The sequence below is a fragment of the Octodon degus genome, unplaced genomic scaffold (genome assembly GCF_000260255.1).
Source record: "Octodon degus isolate 3935 unplaced genomic scaffold, OctDeg1.0 scaffold00030, whole genome shotgun sequence".
Taxonomy (NCBI): Eukaryota; Metazoa; Chordata; class Mammalia; order Rodentia; family Octodontidae; genus Octodon; species Octodon degus.
Window position 1 is genome coordinate 4,974,652 of NW_004524606.1, and position 22,300 is coordinate 4,996,951.

The window sequence follows — 22,300 nt, forward strand, 5'->3', positions numbered from 1 at the left end:
ATCTGATAAAGGGAATGGAAATAGTACGATCCCTGGACAATTGAGATTTTCTAAATTTAGAGCTATGCCTAAGGCATGAAGGCTAGCATTTTATTTTAAAAAGAGGTCTAAGGAATAAAATTGACTGAAATGAGAAGTACACAAGTATCTTAGTGCTTAAAAAATGTAGGATTTTATTGAAATTTGCATAAAGGTAAAAATTTTACCAAAATTTAAATATAAACCTAATTTTAAACATTTTTCCCACACAAAAGAAACAGACCTTATGAAAAAAAGCCATATCGCTTCAAAATTACCTTTTCCCATTTTCCTACTGCAGGGTGGTAGATCCTGCAAGATGACAGTCAGTAAGGAGAAAGGATGTTCTCAATATAATTCCATCTTCAGAGTCGTCTCATTATGACATGACTTAATTACAGAGATGTCCCTAAGAATCAGCTTTCATTAGCAGTGAAATTAAAATGAAACTTCAAAATCACAAATAAGGCTTTTGGCTGTACTTTTAGCATGAAGTAAACAATATTCAATATTAAGGCAAATGGTAAAATACATGTATGGCATATTAATGTAGAACTTCCACTGTAAAATGTATTTAGAATATTCCTAACTTTTTCTAAAGATGTGTTGTAATTAGAAACTTACAAAAACTGCTAGTGTGTAATAACTATTTGCTTCAATGTCTTAGCTCTGCCCTTGTGACAGTTAAAATGTTAACTGGAATCCTATTTGAGGTTGCTATGGCTCGTGTTTTTTTTCCTACCATAAGGTAAATATTCATCAATATTCTTCTCAATGAGCCAAGGCATGCCTTAGTTAAATTTGTGTATATATGCACATTATTGGGCCAGAGACTGTTCCCCAAAGTTGGCAAGTGCTTGCAAATAGAGGACATTATTTTTAGAGTGACTACATATGTAAGATCAGACTAGGATGTCTGGGTAATTTATCTAAGAGGACACAGATCTAAGATTTTTCACAGTGATTCTTATTCATATCTTCCCCATTTTCTCCCAGTGAGTGAACCGTTTTGTCTCCCCCCCCCCAACCCTCTTCTTCACAATGAAGGAGCCATTGGGAAAACAGCCCCAAGGAGACATCACTTCTTTCTCACACTGGCCACAGCCTTCTTGGCTGCGTCCTCCAGGTCCATAGCTGAGGTGATGGGAAGCCCGCTGTTTCTGAGTATGTTCTGAGCCTCTTGGACATTAGTTCCTGGAAGGGAGAAGGACAGACAGTCACTGGATGAAACTGCAGCTCGTGCTCTGCCAAGTTTCCTAGGACCTGGAATGGCTGGCCCAACACAACTAATTACAGTTTCAGTTCTTTATTATCTAGATGTGGCCTCTTATATACTTTGATGACAAATTTATTTAATTATTTAGATAATCAAAAATAGTAAAAAAGTTAGATATGATACAGAATTTCACTACATAAAATAATAAGAATTCAGCAAAGGCTGTTATATTGCATAATATTGTCTTCAAATTAGTTTAGATTAGGAGATACAAATATGCAAAATTATTTTTAAAAAGTTATAAGAAATTAAAAATGAGAAGAAAAAAATAAAGCATTAACTGTTCCTTTCAATAGACCAGCAGAAATCAGCAGTATAGTTATCCAAGCTATCCTGTATATATACATAAGTACATTGTTTTTCCTTCCTTCTTTCTTTTGTTCTTCTTCTCATCCCAGTTGCTCCTTCCTTTTGAATAGATTCTTTCCCTTTCACAGTACCACCTGTACCTTTCAGAGATTTTTTTTTCTTTCACTTCAATTATCTAGTGTATAAAGATACTGCCTATATTTCTTTGGCACTTAAAAAATGGAAGTTGAGCTTCCTTTCAGATTATAGCATATACAAAGAAAGATTGTTCAGTGAGTTAGAATGAGAAAGTTCTCTGAACTGGCCATATTCCAGAGTCTTGAGTATAGAAAGAAAAAACTCCCTTGAGAAGAGAGTGACACATTCATTTGAATGTGGACACGGGCGTGATATGGGGTAGTGCCCAAGAATGTGGGCTAACCTACCTATAAATTTTTTGCTACATGAGTTAAACCTAAATTCTAATCAACATCATTAATAGGAAAGATTACATGACAGTATCTGTTCAAGTTGTAACCCAACTGTAAAAGATGAAATAAGGGATTTTCATGAGGGAAATGAATTTTACTGATAGAAGCTGAAATATCTGTTAATCCAGTCAAGTGGACTTAACATGGTTGTAGCCCATCCCAGAAATCACCTGGCTTGAAGATTTCTTGGAAGGCAGGGGTCCAGGCTGTGATCTGACCTGAAGTGAAAATTCTGAGAATCTGTCTGTGCTCACCAATCCAGCACACTGCAGACCCTGGCAATACCCAAAGTGTCTTTTTTTCTTCCTCACTCTCTAGACAGGGCAAAGGTATTGAGTGTGAGCAGAGCAGGGTCTGTTGATTGCTCTTGACAGTTCCTGATGACCAGCTGGCCAGCCGACCTTATCCAAGGATGTTCCCAGGGACTGCCTTTCTAATCAGGACATTTTCTCCCTGTTTTCTCAGTGAATAATAGTTAGGACCAATGAGAGAACTGTCTTGGCCAACATCATTTCCTGTGCATTTACTCGGTTAGCAAGATAGAACATACTATAAACAAAGACAGTGAAATCAGGCACTGCAGAAGCAGTTTACCACAGTGTAAAGGAAGATGGGCATTTGGTCAGCTTGATTCATATGCAGAAACAAATGTCAGTGAGGCAGTGGTGGTTTAGCTGACAAGGAGAGGCAGCGTGGGCACTCCTGGGACCAGGAGTCCACTGAGCAGTTATGAAGGCGGCACTTGCTACTGTTTGGGGCTGAGGCTTCTTTGTGGGGCTGGTTTGCACAGGCACATGACCAAAGGCCTCTCTGGAAGCAACAATCTGAGATGTTGCTGGACCCTACAATGCTCACCTTCTTCAGTGCATTTGTTTTGCATAGTTCTGGATATATTATTTAATTTCTTTGAGTCTGAACTTCTTTATTTCCACACATATACTCATCATCTTCCTCAGAACCCACACCCATTAAGTGATTATGCATGCCAGGCAGAATGCCGAGTAGCTGACGTGTAGCATACAAATCTCTGCAAGAACTACGAGCGAGTCCTACCGCTTCTCTTTTATAAATGAGGCAAGTGAGGCCCAGAAATGAAGTAACTCCTCTGTGGACACAAAGGTTGGAAGTGGCAGAGATGGGAACTGAATTTGCTCCCTGAAGTTTGCTGATCTACTTTATTTCTAAAGTGAAGACAGTACAGCTAATACCATAATTTGCAATGATTAGCTAATGAAAAGATAGCCATGAAAGCATTTTGTCAATGGCAAAAGCCCCTGCCTGTCATTCCAGCACTAATGTGCATCACATTAACATGTTTCTGTCAAAGGTGTAAGCAACTTCTACAATAAATGGATCCTAAATGATCAACCGAGTCACCCCACCTCCTGCCCTTACATATCTTATCCCGAGTGTGGCTAGGACTCAGGGCCTGGATTCTGAGGAGTGGGAACAAGGGGAAGCCCTGGAATGCCACTTCTGAGACATGTTACAAAAGCCTGGTTCTGTCTTGCTTCCTCATCTGTTCACTCTGCCGATGCCAACAATCATGCTGGGAGTGGTCCTCTGGAGAAACCCATTGGCAAGCGCCAGAGGGCAGCCTCTGGCCAGGAGCCGAGAAGGAGTGAGGACATGAGTCAGGCAACCCTGAGGAACAACATACCAACGTGAGCTCTTCCCTAGACGAAGATGTCCTCAGCCCAGCTGATACCCTGAGAGACCCTAAGTGGGAGGACCCAGATGTACCACATTCTATTCCCAGGTGTAGACACTGTGGATAAGTATTTTTTTTTTTTTGCAGTGCTGTGGAGATTTTATTTTAGGGGGATGGGGAAGAAGGGCCCTTTTTTTGTTTTCCTTTTGTGGTGCTGGGGCTTGAACCTAGGGCTTTGTCCATGCTAGGCAAGTGCTGTACCACTGAGCTACATTCTAGGTCTTAGTTTTGGTATAATTTGTTATACACATGGATAGATAACTAACACAGATGTAAAGGCTCATTATTTCATTAATACAACCTCAGTGTGGATTCTGATGCATTTGGTAAAGTTTCAGCCAGTGTCCAAGAGGCTGTAAAGCAGGACAGGAGACTGGAGGGGGGCAGGTGTGAGACAAGAGGTGGAGGGATTTAGACATTAATCTTTACATGGCTCTCTCAGAGCAATGACAGAGTGTGAAGCCAGAGCCCTGGACGGACACAGATGCGCATTGCTCTTGGGAGTAGAGGTGAATGACCCATCTGACTTAACATTCCAAAGTAACTGTAATTTAATGGCAATAGTATAGCAAATTAGGATGAATAGCTTTACTTGCATGTATGTTCACATGCTTATTCTTGGTATCAGAATTTAAGCAGCTGTTAAAATGTATGAATGTCTTCTTAATATACTGATTACAAAGCAAAAAAATAAATAAATAAAAATAAAAGCTAAATGTATAAATTTTTACCTCTCAACAGAGACATGGTCAGACACCTAAGTTAAGATAGCAAAGGTCTTCTCCCTTTCTCTGAGGAGCACCTTCGCGTCTTCACACCCAGCAGCTGGAGCACCATCTGGGTTTGGCGCTGTGTGCCATGCTGCTTCCTGCCCACTCTGAGAATGGGTCAGCCAGCTCTGCACATGTGCACAGTGAGCAAGCTCTGCAGTACCTGTCCTGCACGTTTGTTTAAGGCTACATACTGGTTACAGATTAATGAGTTTCATTTTGGCAGCTCTGCACATGCATGTGACATAATTTACTGCCCCTCCCCCACATGCCCCCTCTCCCTAACTCTCTTCTCTACTTTCACCTTTCTGGTGAGTGCCACATTTTAGCATAAGGGTGGGTAATAGGGAGCCGCGGATATGAGCAAAATACATTATATGTTTGTATTTGAAATAACTTAAAAGGACTGTTCTTCTGTCTAAAGAATCCAGTTCCTTAGTTAAGAGCTTCTTCAGCATCTGACTTAACATCAGCATTCCCAAGGGGGTAGGGCAGGACTGATTCGGAAATCGATGACCAATGACCGTCCAGTTGAGCTGTGCCTGCAGGGAACCTGACTCCTGCTGCCGCCCTTGCTTGAGCATTTGGATGTCAAGGGCCTTCCTTTGCACCGCCTTCCAAATGCCCAATTAAAGCTGAGGCTTGTTAAATAAGCTTCCAGAGCAGTCTGTATTTTCAAATCCAGAACACAGATTATGCAAGGCTTAGTGCTACGTCCCTCTTCCCCACTGAAAAGATGCTTCAGCTGGGGAAACTTGCCTTGTCCTAACACACCCATTGCGTTCTCTATGTGTGCTAACAGATCACCACAGGAAACGGGTCCCGGAAGAGATGTGGATATGTGTCTCCCGATTCCCTTGCTGCTGCCCCACAAAGAGGGTTGACACAGAGACTGGAAAGGCAGGCACTGACATCAGACCCGGCTGTTTGTTTTGTTTTGGTGGAACTGGGGACTGAACTAAGGCCTTTGAGCTTGCCAGGGAAGCACTTATTCTACTGAGCCATCTCCCCGGCCCAGACCCAGCTGTCTGGAGGGGGCTCCAAGGGCTTGGGGCTGCAGAGGGCCATGCTGCAGCAGGCTATGCGCTGCTGCCCCACTGAGGACTCAGCTGTTGCCAGGCCTCCTGCCTTACCACTGCTTATGTCTCAGGCCTGAGAGGCCTCGCTCCAAGTAGGGCCAGTGGGCCCGGTCAGGGAAAGAGGGCAGCAAGGAGCTCTCTAGAACATATCGTCCCCCCTAAGCGGCTCCTTCGGTGACATGTCAAAATGCCTAATTGCTTCATCATTCCAGGATCCACTAAAATGCATTTTAATCATAATTGCTCTTACACTTTAATTACAGCCTTAATTATTAAGCATATTCTAGCCTGTTCAGAATGAAGCAATATATGAAGGGATTGTAAAGCTCAAATGTAAAGCATAAGAATAGGGCTATGATGGGAAATAGATCTTAACTAGGGCTGAGATGGCCGGATAGAGTCTGACACAGGAGAGACAGAGGCAGAGAGAGAGAGAGTGACAGGTATCCTGACAGACGCCATAAACAAGGGGGGTGGAGGGAAAGCCAGAAAGCAAGGTGGGGGAGATGCAAGGAAAGTAACAGCAGGAGAGTCAGAAAGAAAGAAGACGATGTAGGAGACAAACAGAGAAGAAATGATATGAGGAAAACAGGTGAATACAAAAAACAAAGCAATGCCAGGCAAGAGAGGAAGCTTGGGTCTGGAGAGACAAGAGAGGCGGAGAAAGTAGAGGAAGAATGGTGGAGAGAGAGGGGAGAGAAGGGGAAAAAAACACAGGAAGACAAAGGAGGGAAACACAAGAAGAAAGAGGGGAAGAGAATAAACAGGGAGTTGGAAGAAGGAAAGGGCGGGAGCCCAACCAGAAACAGGAAGAAAAAGTCCTGGGGAATACAGAGCTACTGACATGAACACAACGAGGGGCACAGGCTAAAGGTCAGACAGATAGAGTGAAAGAGCAAAGCAAGCCTGGGAAATGGCCTCCAGCCAGCTGCTCCCGGGCGCTGTCACCTTGTCTTCCACACATCTTATCTGGCTTCTCTATGGATGGGACAGATCTGTCCACAGTGTGGCCCTGCTGTGCACTGACCCACCCAGCCATTAATTGCCCCCTCTTCCCCTTCCTGCTGAGGGGGCAGCTGGAGGGGGTAGGGGAGTGCACAGAAAGGTAGAGGTAGGAACAAAAACCTCAGGTCCTGACACCGAATCAATGGGGAAGGAAAGGAGAACAGAAGAGAAGCTTCGACTAATGCTTGTTAGCTGCTGGATTCCTTTTATTAGCATCTAAGTGTTCCAGGTTAGTTTCGTCCTCACTCACCCAGTGGCTGACATCTATTCCGCATCTCTTCCTCTCATTTTATTTCTGAATGGAAACCATCATGGCTGCTTTAAACTCTGACACAGAATTAAGTGTTTCAACGAGACTGTTTATGCCTGTGCACACAATTACAAAATAAACTGATCTCTTACCTACATTTAAATGGTGCTACTGACACGCTCTAGTATTTATTAAATGCTGCGTTGCCTTTTAATGAGGCTGCGGGACAACACTTTTAATAACCACCTGTACAGATAACTGATCAGATCACGCTGTTCTGGCTTCTGGCACTTCTTAATACCTGCTTGTTGACAGCCACTCCGCTAAATGGTTATCTACCCATTGCAGGCCCGAAAAGTGGTGAGACAGAGAGAGGCAAAGGGCAGTGAGCTGCACATGATATCTTGCTCTACTGCTACAGGACATTATAAAAAATAATGATTAAAAATCTGAAAAATTCTGGACCTCCGTTTAATGTTTTATCAGTGACTTGCTGCCACAGGGTGGAGTAAGAGAGCTGTAGCTAGCAGGCAAAGCGGAGTCATCAGAATCTGTGCCTTGCTCCTATCCTATCACTGGTAGAAGGAGATAACTGCAGTGGACAAAGAGGACAGGACTTGAGTCCGTCCTCCTTGCTTAGAGCAGCCTTTCATCACTGAGTAGTGAAAACAATGTTCTCCAGTCTGGAATTACATAGAAAGTATCTTTTTTGAATTATCATTTTAATTAGAATTTAGCTTTTTTGGGGGGTGGGGTGGGAGTTGTTTGTTTTAATTGTTTTTGAGACAGGGTCTTGTTAATTTGCCCAGGCGAGACTCAAATTTTCAAGTCTCTTGCTTTAGCCTCCCAGAGTGTGGGGATTACAAGTGTGTGCTACTATGTCTGGCTTGGTTTCTTTTTTGGGGGGTGGTGGTGGTGAAAAAAACAGTAAAATATATAGTATTACTGTGTGCATATTAAGCCAAAAATTGTTTTATCAGATGCATAAGTAAAACTGCTCTGAAGTGTTAAACTTACAGAGCAATCTTCAAGCGGACATTATCTAATCCTCACTTTACAAATGAGATGGCTGAAGTAGTGGAAGGTTCTCGGCTGTTCCACCACCTTAGCAAGTCAGAGACTGGGCCAGGACAAGAGCCTTAGGTCTGTGTGATGGTAAAATCACAGAACAACCACGCTGCTTGGCCTTTCAGAGCTAAAAGCAACCTTGGCACTCTTTTAGGAAAAGTCTCTTGTTTCTCATGGCATTAGGAATCTGAGGCTTACAGATGTCAAGAGAAACTGTTCAGGTCAAACAGCCAGGTAGCTTCACAGGCCTGCCACAATTTAGTGTTCCAAATCGGGCTGGAAAACTTTGGTCTTCAAGCCAAATCTATCGCAGTGCCTATATCTATACCCTTTCTGAGCTATTAATAGTTTTCACATTTTTAAATAGGAAGAATCAGAATTATATTTTGTGATACATGAAAATTACATGAAATTCAAATTTCAGTGTCCATAAATAAAGTTTTCATGGAATACAGCCAGACTGGTGCATTACAGATTGTTGATGCCAATTTGTGTTCTCCAATGTAAAGCTCATAGCTATGATAGATGATATGGTTCACTGCACTGAAAATATATTAATCCTGTTCTAGGTAAGGGAATTTTTTCCCTGAGGACAGGGGAGGTCAGTGGAGACAAGTGACACTCAAGAAAGCTACCCATTCCTCCCCCAAAGGTTGCTTGTCCCATGCCCTTGCTCCCTTTGCTTGTTTTCCTTTTAGGTGGTAATCAGATGTAAGAGGTCCATCCTCCTCATGACAGTAAATTCAGACAACTTAGTATATCTCTTTTGTCTTGCTGCTGTCAGAAATGGAATAATTCTCTGAGAGTTGGAGGCAACACTCCCACTGCATGAGCAGCCTGCCCTAGTTTCAGACAATGTGTACCCAATATTTAGCATCTTATTTGGCAGCCAATGAAGGCCATGCACATGGTCTTGGATGAGTTACTAACTTGAGCTGAGAGCATAAGAATTACTAACAGTTACCCAGCCTGAGACCATCCTATTTAAAAACTCAACTGCTCCTTACAATGACCCATGAAGCTGTTTATACAATATTTACTCCCACTTTATGAGAAAGTGAGCTGAGATTTTTAAACTTGGCTATGCTCTGGCATCTCTGAATGACCTGGAAAAGTTCTGTAGTTTTGAGACTTAAGATTTCTCCTTAGATAGTAAGTGCTTTAGTCACTTCCTTGTTGTTGGGACAAAATACACAACACTCACAAGTTAAAAGAAGAAAGGTTTATTTTAGCTCAATGTGTAGAGGTTTCAGTCTACAGCCAGCTGGACTCCAAGGCAGGGAGGCATGGCGCAGGGGCCTGACAAAGGGACAAACAACCCATGGTAGGTCAGGCAGGAAGCAGTGAAGTCGCTGCCCCCTTCTCCCTCTTAATTCATGCAGGCTACAAGCTTTTTGGTTGGTGCCATGCATATTCACGGTGGGCCTTCCCAGTACCCACACCTAGAGCTGACTGAGTCACTGATCCATCTTTATACACTCTAGAGCCAGTCACCTCTGAAAAGGTGGATGGGTGGATGCAAGCCACAATGAATATCTTATCTAAGTGCCTGTATTCCTCAGCTGACATGAGATATCTCAGGGCTGGGGAGACGGCTCAGTGGAATAAGCGCTTCCCTGGCAAGCGCAAGGACCTGAGTTCAATCCCTGGTTCTGCCAAAAAAAAAAAAAAAAAAAGAGAGAGAGAGAGATCTCACCAGGCTATGTCATATTAGATGGATTTCCATGGTAAGAAGGAACAAGCACCCAGGTGTAAGCATGAGTTATTCCTACAATCACAGCAAAAGTCACCAGCTTCAGTGGCAAGCTTAATACCTGGTTCTTCCCTCTGGCACTTCAAAGAATGGTCCTTATGTGCTCACAACCACTCACATGTGGTTTGGGATCAAATATAATACAAGTTCTTAGAAAGTTTATGCCAGATGTGTACGCTTCTGCTTTCAACCATTTTGATACTTCAAGAAAAAGTAGCACGTGTGTACACAACACTGGAAAGAATCCTCTGGCAAGGAATAACAACTCACAGCTCTGTACTGATGCCCCATCATCAGCTAGGGATAGGACTTTTAAAGAAGGTAATTTTGACACATGAGGCATTGATATGAAGTGCTGACTTGGGAGCTCCACTGATGTTTGGTATGGCTTAGGAATGGCTTAAGTGTGACTCCTGAAGGTTCATGTACAGGAAGCTTGTCCTCCATATCTGGTTAGTAAAATACATGAAGACACAGCATAATGCTTTTCTGGGCCTGCCTTTCTGTTGGATGGCACTCAGCGGCATTCACAGTATTCTTGATCATACTTTGTGAACATACTCAATAAAAGAGGACCTCCAAAAAGTAACAAGAACAATGTGATTAGTGTGTTCAAAGCGAGGGGGAATATTTTAAGGAGAATGAAGGGTAACTTTTGAAGGGCATTGATGGTATTGTCTTTTACTGAATGCAAAACATTTTTTAAAAATTTAAACATTCCTTGTGTATTTTGATTATACCTTGTAGGTGGAACTAAATGCACTTCTTTCTGTGACGAATTACCCAGCTTTAAGGTGCTTAGTTATAGCAGTACAAATCAAGGGAATATACATTACTACATTACTACGTGTGATTCTGCACTTCATGGGGGACATGACTGAGTAGACACCACTGCTAATATTTTCCTTCAGAAGCAGTTATACTGTAGGAGCTCAATAATAGCTGCTAAATTTTCACTTGACTCTTACAAGATATTTTAGAGCTGAGGACACAGGTATACAGGCACAGATAACAAGGGACCTTCTGGATTTCTAGGTCTTGCTGCTGGCCTCAGCACTACTCCAGGGATCTGTACAGTAAGGGTCTTAGGACAGAACTATTCCATTGCCTATTCTTGTACGAAAGCATTTACTGTGACACAGTCATGCCCATCCACCTGTGTGTTGTCTATGGCCACTTCAGACCACAATGGCAAAGCTGGGGAATTGTGACAGAGTGTACATTCCCCCAAAGCCTAAAATTTGGCTCTTTACATAAAAGTTTGCAGACCCTTGCCCTGTACAGTCTGAATGTTTATTGCTGTGGGTATAGGGCTGAAAGGAGGGTGAAAAATGGCCTCACTTAGTGCTTTCACAGCTAGAAGCCCCACTTCACCTCTTCCTTCTGATGTACTGCAAAGCTGTATTTTAAGGGGAGAAAGCTTCCCCAATGGTTTCTTTGAATCGACAGAGACAGACATTTGGTGCAAGTGCCCCAGTCTCTTTTCTGGCATTTATAGTGGTTCAACAATAATGATAAAATCCATTTCTATGGAGTTAGGATATAGCCTCAGAATCCTTCTTGGCACAACACTTCAGGCAGCCACTGCCAATAAATTGAAGGTGGTATGAGATGAAGACTGTTGTTCTACCCTTGTTCTAAAATAGGCTCAGAGAGTCTTTCTAGTTCAGTGGTTCTGCATCCAGACAGCCTCAAGGTGGCAGTCTGAAGGGGGCCTTCTCTGGAAGAGCCCTAATTAGCAGGCACCGCTAGCACTTATGAAACAGTTCCAACTGGACCTACCTGTATGTCTCCTTCCTGTTGGCAATGTGATCTCCTTAGTGGCTGATCAAACATGACCTCTGAATGTCACATGAAGAAACTGGCATGAAGAAAGGAACTGACTGGTCATAGGAAAATACCATAGAGTTATGGTGCTATAAGATGCTATAAAGCAGGACTTAGATATATAACAGTCCTGGTACCTGCTATACTCTAAATCCCTCTTTATTAAAATAGACAACCTTCAGTTGCTGCTCAGGGAAACAGGGGCAATGGTGCCCTTTGGATAAGCTAGTAAGACTGAACACCAGTGAGATCTGGACAGTGGGGCCAGGTTGGCCCTAGCAAGAAGTCACAGGAGTCAAGGCATCAAGGGCATGAAGGAGGGAAAGAGTCCTTCAACATCAAGGAAGATGTAGAGAGAATAATTTTATTTAGTATGACACTGGTCAGAGAATCCAAGCTCACTATATGACATCTACCCCAAGCTCCCCACTGAACAAAACCACTGCATAAGGCCACAGTTATGTTAACTACTTAAGGTACAGTAAAAGGTTTTTTTCTTGAATAGGTGGCCAACATCCCAGAAGGAAATATCAGTTGTATCATCTACCTAAGGGTGAAGCAAAAATTCCAAGTGCCTAACATAGTGGATGGATCAACTTGCAAATTCAATGTTAGATCTAAAAGAGGCTTTTGTTACCCTGCTCAATACTTGAGGTTAGGTACTGTCAGACTTTGCCTATAGATTAAGTGTGTTAATAACTGACATGATGGGAAAGCCTTGAGGGGGTGATGGTAGGGCAGAGTGGGCTCCCTTTATGTTTCCTGTAGTTTGAGGTAGTAAAGGTAAACACTGGGCGAAGAGAGAGGACTGTAGCGATTGGAGAAGAGCTGTGGGGAATGGCGAAGCCAGAGGCAAGCCATGGGTACAAGTTGTTGAGAAAAAAACAAAGCCAGTCCAACAGGTGTCTGGCCTTGGTGCTCCTCCCTGTTCACTAGGACATCAGATAGCTCTAAAAATGTTTCACCTCCAGTGTTCTCAATGAAACACCTGGACCTTATACTTTGACCCTACTGCATGCTTCTTCACTTTTACTATACATAAATGAAGACACAGACTGTGCTGGGTTGTTGCCGCTTCTCCAACAGAGAGGTCAGGTCCTTCCTGGTCCCAGCTTTCCTTTTAATATGTGTCTAGTTTTTTTCTTAATCTGTTGCCACCTCTCAAGATCCCAGTGACTGCTCAGGTCACAGCAGAGAGGCAACAGATGTCACTATGAAATTCAATAGATCCCAGTTAGAAGAGTTCCACAAAGATACTGAAGGAAGGAGGAGGTATAAAGAAGAGTCATGAGTGAAGCACAAAGCTAGGTGATCAGTGGAAGAGAATGGAAGAAAGGAGTGTAAATTAAATGCACAGGGGGCAAGAGAAAAGCCCCCTCCTGGAGTCACATCTTTACTCACAGCAGCAGCAGAAGCAAACAGCAGACAAAATCAGCGCTAGGTCGGGTTAAGGGTAGAGTTGGGGAGCAGCTTAGCTCACCAAGCAAGAGGACAGGGCTTGGGAAGGGAAGGGAAGAGGAAACAACATACACAAGTATACTTTGGGAACAAAGTACACTGTAGAAATAAGCAGCCAAGAGAATGCTGGACTACGGAAAGGTGCAAAGAGGCTGAGGTGGTGGCCAGGTATGGTAAGGACCACAGCTCTGCTGGGTATCTGCTCTCACTTTGCCCTGGGTCACTCTGCTGCTCCCAAATGGACCTATTCTCCTTTCACTCTGTGTGTTGGCAGCAAGCCTAGAGCTCCAGAATTCCCTTTTCTAACATGAAAAGTTGTTTTCAAGTTTTTAAAAGTGAATAAAAAATAATTTAGAAAAAAACATTAGAAATAATACAGAATTTCACTAAACAAGATGATAGGAATTCAACATTGTTATATTGCATATTGTTGACTACAAATTAGTTGACCAATTTTGTATGCTTATATCTGATAATGTAACATGAAAACTTTTTGAGGCTACTTTTATTTTTATTTTATTTTTTATATTAACTTTATTGAGAAAGAAATAGCAATGGGACAGTTTCAAAACAGGTTAGTAAGACAGTTACAATAATTAATACATTGCATATTGCTGTCTCCATAGTAGTTATTCATGTTACAAGACGCAGACATGATATCTTGTCTAAACATTATTCATTCAAAACTTTCTTCTCATTGAACTAAGAGAAAGTAGCTGTATGTCTATGCTATTTTGTACATACAGATACATATATATATTTTTTTTCACTAAAAAATGGTCCTTCATTTATATTCGCCCTTGTTTCCTACTTTTGTCAGAGATGGGTATTCCATTGCCATTCAAGTGTTGTAGGTGCATGAATTCAGCAAAGTAATCCAATATAGTCCAATAGTCTATAATAGTAGTGGGTTATCCACAGCACTGGCAATGTCAGAAGTGAGGCTACTTTTTTAGCCTCAATCTATCAAGGCTCTTATATTGATGGGTGACAAAGGCAAGAATTTTTGCTCTTGTCTCTGGTGTTATACTCTGGCACAAATAGGCACTTGCTGGAGTGACAGTCCCCAGAAGAAGGGACATGATATGAGCCCTGTAGCTATTTCTTTCCCTTGTAATAGTCATAGGGTTCTTGCTCCCTTTTAGCAGATCAAAGCACAGTACAGTAATTTCACTGTGCCATGCTAAGAGGGAATCTTGATTTGCGGGCCTGTGGTGATAGCTCCCTTAGTGAGCATTTCAGCAAGTAAAGTAAAGAGGCATTCACCCAGAGGAAGAGCTGGTTTCTGAATAAGGAAATAAACACCCCAGAAGGTTCTGGAAACAACACAAACATTTTGTAAGGGTAACAACAAAGGGGACTGGATTCCTATCTTTAAAGATATTTGGCACAAGAGAAGCTGTCTTTACACTGTTCAAACAAAGCTTCTGGTACTGGATGGAAAAACCAAGTTGAGAAGGTCTAAGATAACCAGAATACAAACTATAAATTATCCAGGATTATCATTATCTTTATGAATTCAATTTAGACATCTGAGATGGGAAGAGCATGCTGCAAATTTAAATTGGCCACTAATGAGGAAAAGTAAATGTGAAAAAAATTGGCTGCAGATGTTGATCAATTCTGATAGAGAAGTTATAAAAGACATCTATAAAGTTTATAAAAGATCTATACAAAATCAAAGCTTTGATTAAAAAACACTTGGTACCTAATATACAAAGCTACAAATAAACATCTGCATATTATTCAACCGTATTCAATGGGACTGAACTAATCACTGAGATAATTTTTTTGTCATTTTGTATATATTTCAAAAACAAAGAAAAAAATTCATTTCAGATAATTTGTTCTTTTTTCATGCTACAACCATGGATATAGGCTGAATTTCTCCCAGATGTCTTTTGCATAAAATAATCCCATGTCTCAGCTGGTGAGGCCTATTCTGATAAGGCAAGTAAATACAAGTAATTATAAACTTACCATTTTCAAAGAGGAGAGTAATCCCTTCTTTATCCACTGGCAAGAGAGCTTGTAATCATTATACAGTGGAGAACAAAGACTTTGTCCACAAAATCCTACCACACAAAGACTGATTTGATGGACTAACCCTTCTCTTATGGGGCTATTACTAACCCGTGGCGTGTGGGCCACAGAGTCTTTAAAACATGGGCTGCAAGTGGGTGAGGCTGGCAAAGATCCTGCATTCTCCAAACAATCACAGAACAAACAAGAGTGCCCTGCCTTGATTTATAGGACAGGGACCCTTGTAGTGAAAGATGTTATTGGGCTTTTCAAATGTTTATTATCTTGTTAGAAATCTCATATTTGTTGAGACTCAAAAGTGATTATCAATGTTAGCGACACTAGGTATTTATTATATAATAACTTAAGACTAGGAACATTTTTCTACCACACTGGACTTTCATGTGCTATTTGGCTTTGTCATACATGCCGGGATGAAGGATACATCACAATGGTCCATGTTTTGGGAATGAAAACCAAACTGATCTTAACATAAACATGAATAAAGCTCATAAAGCAGTTCAGTTAAGAGTAAAATATTAGTCAAGGCAAACAGAAATCACTAGAATTGTCCCAAGTTAAAACAAAAAATTAGAATGAGTATATAAAGGAAATTCTCCCAAAGCCCTTTTAGTTAATAATGCTTTCTGTACAGGAATCATTAAGCACTACTTTCTTTTCTTTTTTTTTTTTTTTTGCGGAACCAGGGATTGAACTCAGGCCCTTGTGCTTGCCAGGGAAGCGCTTATTCCACTGAGCCGTCTCCCCAGCCCCAAGCACTACTTTCTGTTATGGAATATTTTTGGTTTTGATTGGGTTCCCATTTTAACAAAACTGTCCTACACGGAAAGATTTTCCGTGCAGCCAGCTTGTGTATGGTTTATGAAGGGCCTTTACAGTGGATGCCATATCCATTTATTACATAGCTCCTTGGATTGTCCTGTGCACTTTGTATCTCTATCCACACACAGTCTCTCATATTATAGTATCACTACAAACAAGGAATGATTAAACCTCAATGTAATGCACTCCACTGTCATCTAGCTTCCCCCAACTTTCTTACATCTGTGGCTTACGGCATCTAACTACAGCTTCCTCTTTCTCCCTTATCCCCTTTCCTTCCCCTTGTCTCTCTGTAGCTTTTACCTGATGTGGCAATTCTGTCTCAGTATGAGATTCTACCCAATGTCATAGACACTGGCTAACAACTTGACATTCCAACTGTGATCTTCTAGATAGAACCTATGGCTGAATAGCTATCACTCTCGCCCAGGACAGCACCACATTTACCTGGGTCCTGGCTTTGAGTTTTACCACTGCTATGATTCTAGTTCCAATTCCCAGGTAGGGACAATGGATCCTCTTCTCTCACCTTCTTCCTCTCTGGTGATTTACATCTGACTTTTCTTTCTAGACCGTATTTGAAAATTCTTAATTTGTAATCTTTTTCTAGAGAATTTGCCTTTACAAATCTACTAACAATATGTCAACACAGATTATGCTTTCAAAGGGAATATAATATATATGAGATAATATAAAGTTGCTATCATAACAATGAACAGGAGAAGAGATACCAGAGGCTATGGTCAAGAAGATAGGAAAGGAATATGGAGGTCTGGTAAATGTGTATTGAGTTATAATTAGGTAGGATCAAGAAGTTCTGATATACTACTTCATAGTAGAATGACTACAAATACAATAACATACTGTACTTTTCAAAAAAAGTACAGGAGCAAAATGTTTTAGGAGCAAAATATAGTTAACCCAATTTATTATTTTTAAAATATACATGTATTAAAACAACATATGCTACAATTGAGCAATAGCTTAGTTTGTATTTATTTCCTGTGGGGACCTGTTTTGGTTTATATTTAGATGTTTTTACAAAGACCCATGCAGTTGTATGAGAGTTTTTTCAGAGATAGTTGGACCTAGAGTACATGATTGATTCACATTGCAATGCTGGGATTAAAACTGTGTAATTACTAAATCAGTTCACTCATTGGTTTAGCACCACCTTAATCACAGGAGTCTGGATAAGATAAAATGAGTAGAAATATGTTGACACTTCTTGCTGCTTTACTACATTCCGGCTGCCATGAACTGGTTCTCCCTTGTTGCTTTTATCATCTTCCACTGTCATGAACTGTTCTCCTATGCCATATGCAACCCTGCCTTGGAGCCAGATTATGGACTAAAACCTCTACAATCTGTGAGATGAATAAACCTTTTCCCCTTTAACTTTGGGTGTCAGGTGTTTTTGTCTCAGCAATGAGACAAAATTAACTAAGAAAGAATTTGGTGCCAGGAGTGAGGTTGCTGCTGTGATATTACATGGTCATGTGGTCTGAGAGCCTTTGGAACTGGCTTGTGAGAAGGCGAAGAGACAGGAAAAGCTCAGAGATGCCAGCTGAAAGGCTCAGTGCCTCAAGGCCTGAGGCTATACTGTATGAGAGATTCTGGTTAAAGCTTAGAAAGCCAGTACGGACCAAGCTCAGAGGGTTTCTGCTGGGAAGAAGAAATGCATTAGCTGCTGGATGTCAGACAATGTGTGTTATAGCTTGGCACAAAGCTTGCATTTCACTGTGTGCCAAGACTTTTCTTGAGACTGACATCAATAGAGGCTGACGACTTAATCTTGCAGAAGAAATTACAAGGGAGTCAAATGTTGAGACAGTGACATGGCTTCTGTTGAAGGCTTTTAGCCAGATCTATCTTGAGAATCAAAAGCAAAGAGTTCAACAGAATGACTTAAAACATTCAGAGTTTGAACAGAAAGGAAGCTCCAGTTATGCTGTGGACTACAAAGATAACAGCAGATGAGATGTTGATTGCTAAAAACAGAAAACTAGAAAAGATGGCCTGAGGGAATCACAAAAAGCAGCATGACTCCATGCTTTGCAGCCACAAAACTGCAAAAGTGAAAGACTTTGCTTTAAGAAAAAAACCCCAGAGCACTATGTTCTAGAATGTCAGAAGCTTAGAGAATTTGTTCTTTGGAACTGGATTCAGAGTTCTCAGTGATGCAGGTTCTCAACCCCTGAGGGAAGAAGCCTGGCTCCTGCTCCAACTGGTAGTAGACCTTGGCATCATCCCCATGGCCATGGTTTAGGTGCATGCAGAATCAGAAAGCTGTGGGGTTAGGAAGGATTCCATCCAGGTTTCAGAAGGCCTGGGAGGACAGGCAGTATGTACCATAGAAGCCAGTGTGTGAAGCTCTGAGTGTAAAGCCAAAAGTGCAATGGAGACCCCAGAAGTTTGGAGAAGCCAGGAGTATGGAACATCTGAGGAAAACTGCAAGGGGGGAGTGGAGCAGGCCCAAGAGAGAAAGCATGGGAATGCCATCCATCAGCAGTGTCACGGGGTAGAGCCATACAAACCCGTGCAGTTGATATCTTGTTACAGATTGCCACAGAAGCTGCATAGGAACTATAGGACTTACTGTTTGCCTTGCTATATTTTGGACTTGCTTTGATTCCATTCCTTTGTTTCTTCTTATTTGTACATTTTGGAATGCTAATGTTTATCTTGTGCCATTGTATGTTGGAAACATCTCATTTTCTTTTCAGTGATAGGGGTTCACAGCTAAGCATTGCCTTAAATCTCAAAGGAGACTTTGGAGTTTTCAGCAATGCTGAAACTGTTAGGACTTTGGCAATTCTTGGAAATGGGACTAAATGTGTTTTTCATAAAGGAATGTATAGTCATTGTGGGGGTCAAGGGTAGAATGTTAGTTTGTATCTAGGTGTGTCCCCAAAGCCTCATGAAGTTTTACATGGGTTTTTTTTGGAGGTGGCTAAATCTAGAGTGTGTAACTGATTCAAGGTGCAATGCTAAGATAAAGGGTGCCAGGATTATGGTGGGTGACTGCTAGACCAGTTTAGTGATTGGATTGGCACCACCCTAATCCTGGTAGACTGGATTAAGGGATAGAAAGTGGCTTGTTTTTCTTTTGCCCTTGCTTGCTTTTGCTGCCTTCTGCCACCATAAACTGTTTCTCCTCTGGGATGCCCTGGCCAAGCCACACTGCCTTTAAACCAGCCAATTATGGAGTTTACAATCTGGGAGCTAAATAATCCTTTCCCCCTTTAACTTTGGGTGTTGAGTAATTTGTCTCAGCAAGGAGATAAAAGTAACTATGACAGGAACTTTATGGATGATATCTCTTCCAAGTATCAACATTTTGTTATTTATTTTATTTATTTATGTAACGTATTCAGTACCAGGTCTATAGATTTACTACACAGATTGGACTTGTAGTGATCTCCCTGTTTTCAGCCTCCCAAATGCTGCGATTGGGATTACGGGCACGCACCACCATACCCAGTCTCAGTCACTGTCTGCACATGCCCTGGCAGGGGATAGTAGTGGTAGGCACAGCATGCCTGGGTTCAAACCCCGGTCCCTGCATCTGCCTAAGCAGGCTCTTCAGTCCTCTGAGCTATTTGGCTGGACCTTTACATTCTGTTATTTATGATTAGCACCAAGAATACAAGAAAGAATTTTAGATCCCTCCTTTAAGAAGTCCAGTACAGTTTTAGGATTGGTCATGTCTTGGTGGGAGACTATTGGTTTCCTAAAAATCATATGTATGGGTACCAGTGTCCTTGGTAATGCCATGCTGAGTGGGTCTGTATCCGTCTAAGGACATGGATCAAACAAGACATAATTTCTACAAGAGGAAGAAAAGAACACCAGCTAGGACTCTAGAATCACCAAAAGTGTTTCAGCTTTTTTCCTTCTAGATAAAGATCACAGGTGCTTATATAGGATAGGAATTTACAATAATGAAATGAAGATAGTGTCAAAGAAAGTCAACAAGAATATTTTAGCCTATATAAATTTTGGGGACAGGGTTCCCTTTGAGCTAGTCTTGAGTCAATTCCCTATGTTATAGTAGATACCATGAGATCACTAATGTCTCCAAATATTCAGAAAGCAAGGCTAGTGGCTACCTTAGATCCTCTGAGAGCTACTGCTATGTGGACAAAACACTCAACACTTAAAAGTTAAAGACAGAGGGAGATCCTACTAAGGCAAACATTTGTTCATATTTTATATATTGTCTACATTGTCAATATTTGGTGGGGTTTTTTTCAAGTTAATTTTTATCATTTCTGCTCATCATCTAATTTACACAAGGCATTTATTAAAACAGTAGCTAACTAATTAGTAAATCATAAAGATATACCTTGAAATTGATTTTCTTGTAAGACATAAAATTATCTAACAAACTTAGAAATTTCAAGGCTTCTTCCTAGTATCTCTGATACACCAAGCAGAAATTATTACAGGAGATCATCTTAGATGCAGCATTTTGCATATTTCAGCATTTGTTCTCCTCAGGTATTACATGGGTCATTTAATACTCCAGGACTACTGAGCATAGTGTGAAAATAAGAGACATGCTTCTTGTAAATCTTTTGGTGAACACTAAAAATGGGGTTAACTTGCTTTTTTAGGAATATATAAATAACTAACAATTAAGGGTCTGTGATGACAACAGAGGCTCAAGGAGAATCTCAAGAAAAATGAGCTTACTATATTATGCACTTATTCCCAGTTATAGCTGAGCTACAAACACTAGTCTAATTTGTGGATAAAGACATGCTCCCTATTAAGGAGACAAGGAGAATCGTCTTTTACATTCTGAGGAACATGGGCCACTTTGACACTGAAAAAGACTGACATCAACATTCTAATCAGAATTATAGTAATAATGATGAACTCGTTAACTCTATGCTGAATGTTTTCATTACAGTTTTGCTAATTATTATCCTTTTATTAGTTTTATTGAGCTCAATTATGCTCCATTTATACTTCTAGGATTTACTTCCCTGACATGTTTAATGTGTGTATTAAACTCTGCCACCTGGAGCTTCTACCATGCTCATCCTTCCCCTGTGATTATCATGTCTATCAAGTCTGTCGGTGCAAATCTAAGGCTGTGAAGTAGACCGTCTCAGGGAAGAAGAAGGGAAGGAGGCAGGAAGCGAGTCAAGAAAGAGATATGAAAAAGCAGGCCGCAGCTCTTCCCCTCTAGAGGATAAGGCTCATAGCTGGAGTCAGTGTCTTCAGACCTCCATCTTGAAGGAGGAGGAGGAAGTCTCAGGAAGGAAGAGCACCAGGACAGGAACCTGCCCCCACGGGGTAATAATCAGGGGAGTGGCTGTGTTATTACCACATGAATTCATTCACAATGTAGATAGGCTTTTTTGTAGTTTTTAGATTAAATGTTTCTCCTTCTCTATGCATCACCACAGAATGCTGGGGCAGGGAGGTCCTGAGGATAAAAATAATTTTCTTAGTAGTAATAGAGTAATAATTAATAATAATAGTAATACTGTGATGGCCTTTACATAGGTGGTGTGAAAATAAACGTGAATAAAACCACTGACATGTTACCACAGCATGCAGAAAGGTTCACCAAACTACTAATAATTATTGTTTTTTGAATTAGTATATACTGGCAAAAAATTCACCAGTTATGAGTTTCAAATAAAGAATACTGTTTTATTAAATCTCAACACTTGATTGCTTTTTGATACTCTCTGTGAGCAAGTGCAGAGTATACATGAAGCTGGACAAGAATGCACCCATCTGTGGATGGAATGGAACAATTCTCTTTTCCAAGGAATTCTGCTTTCATTTGGAAGAATGACTAACTCTGTGGCTTACAGATTGGGTCATCTGGCAGATACCTGCTCAAAAATGAACTGAGTGAGTCTTCAAAAAGAACAACTGGCTAAGATACAATTTGTACTTTGAGCTGAAATCTCAAATTCTTGAAAATGTGCATCTGTCACTGTGAATTTGACAGTGTCCTAGTACCTTAAAAAGCCTTTTGAGGAAAATGCTGTTGATATTAATAAGTGTAAATTTCATGATATTGTACTTCAAAATGTGTCAACCTTTGGGAGATCTGCATAATTGATACTTTAAAAAATAATCAGGCTGGGGAGATAGCTCAGCAGCATAAAGCACCTGCCTGGCAAGTGCAACGTCCTGAGTTCGGTCCCCAGTACCAAAAAAAAAAAAGCATGTTATTACAAATCATACATGAGTAAAATATGTATGGTGTATAATAGAGACCAACAGAATTTTATATAACAATATCAAAACTTAATTGAGATAATTTTAAAAGCTTATTTATTTATTTGAGAGAGAGAGAGAGAGAGAGAGAGAGAGAGAGAGAGAGAGAGACCAGCTCAGCCCACCAGGGGGCAGGGCTGGCTGGCATATGGTGCTGGGGGATTGAACCGCGGTCCCTGATGCTTTGCTAAG

General features: G+C 41.1%; 1 protein-coding gene across 1 annotated transcript in view; it reads right to left on the bottom strand.

The window, feature by feature from the left end:
* Positions 1 to 756: 756 nt before the first annotated feature.
* Suclg2 (succinate-CoA ligase GDP-forming beta subunit) overlaps positions 757 to 22,300 on the bottom strand; it is a 312,863-nt gene continuing 291,319 nt past the window's right edge. Inside the window, exon 11 of the mRNA XM_004629484.3 lies at positions 757 to 1,212. Within this exon, the coding sequence (XP_004629541.1) occupies positions 1,097 to 1,212 (116 nt within the window). The 3' untranslated portion in view covers positions 757 to 1,096. The remainder of the gene's footprint in view (positions 1,213 to 22,300) is intronic.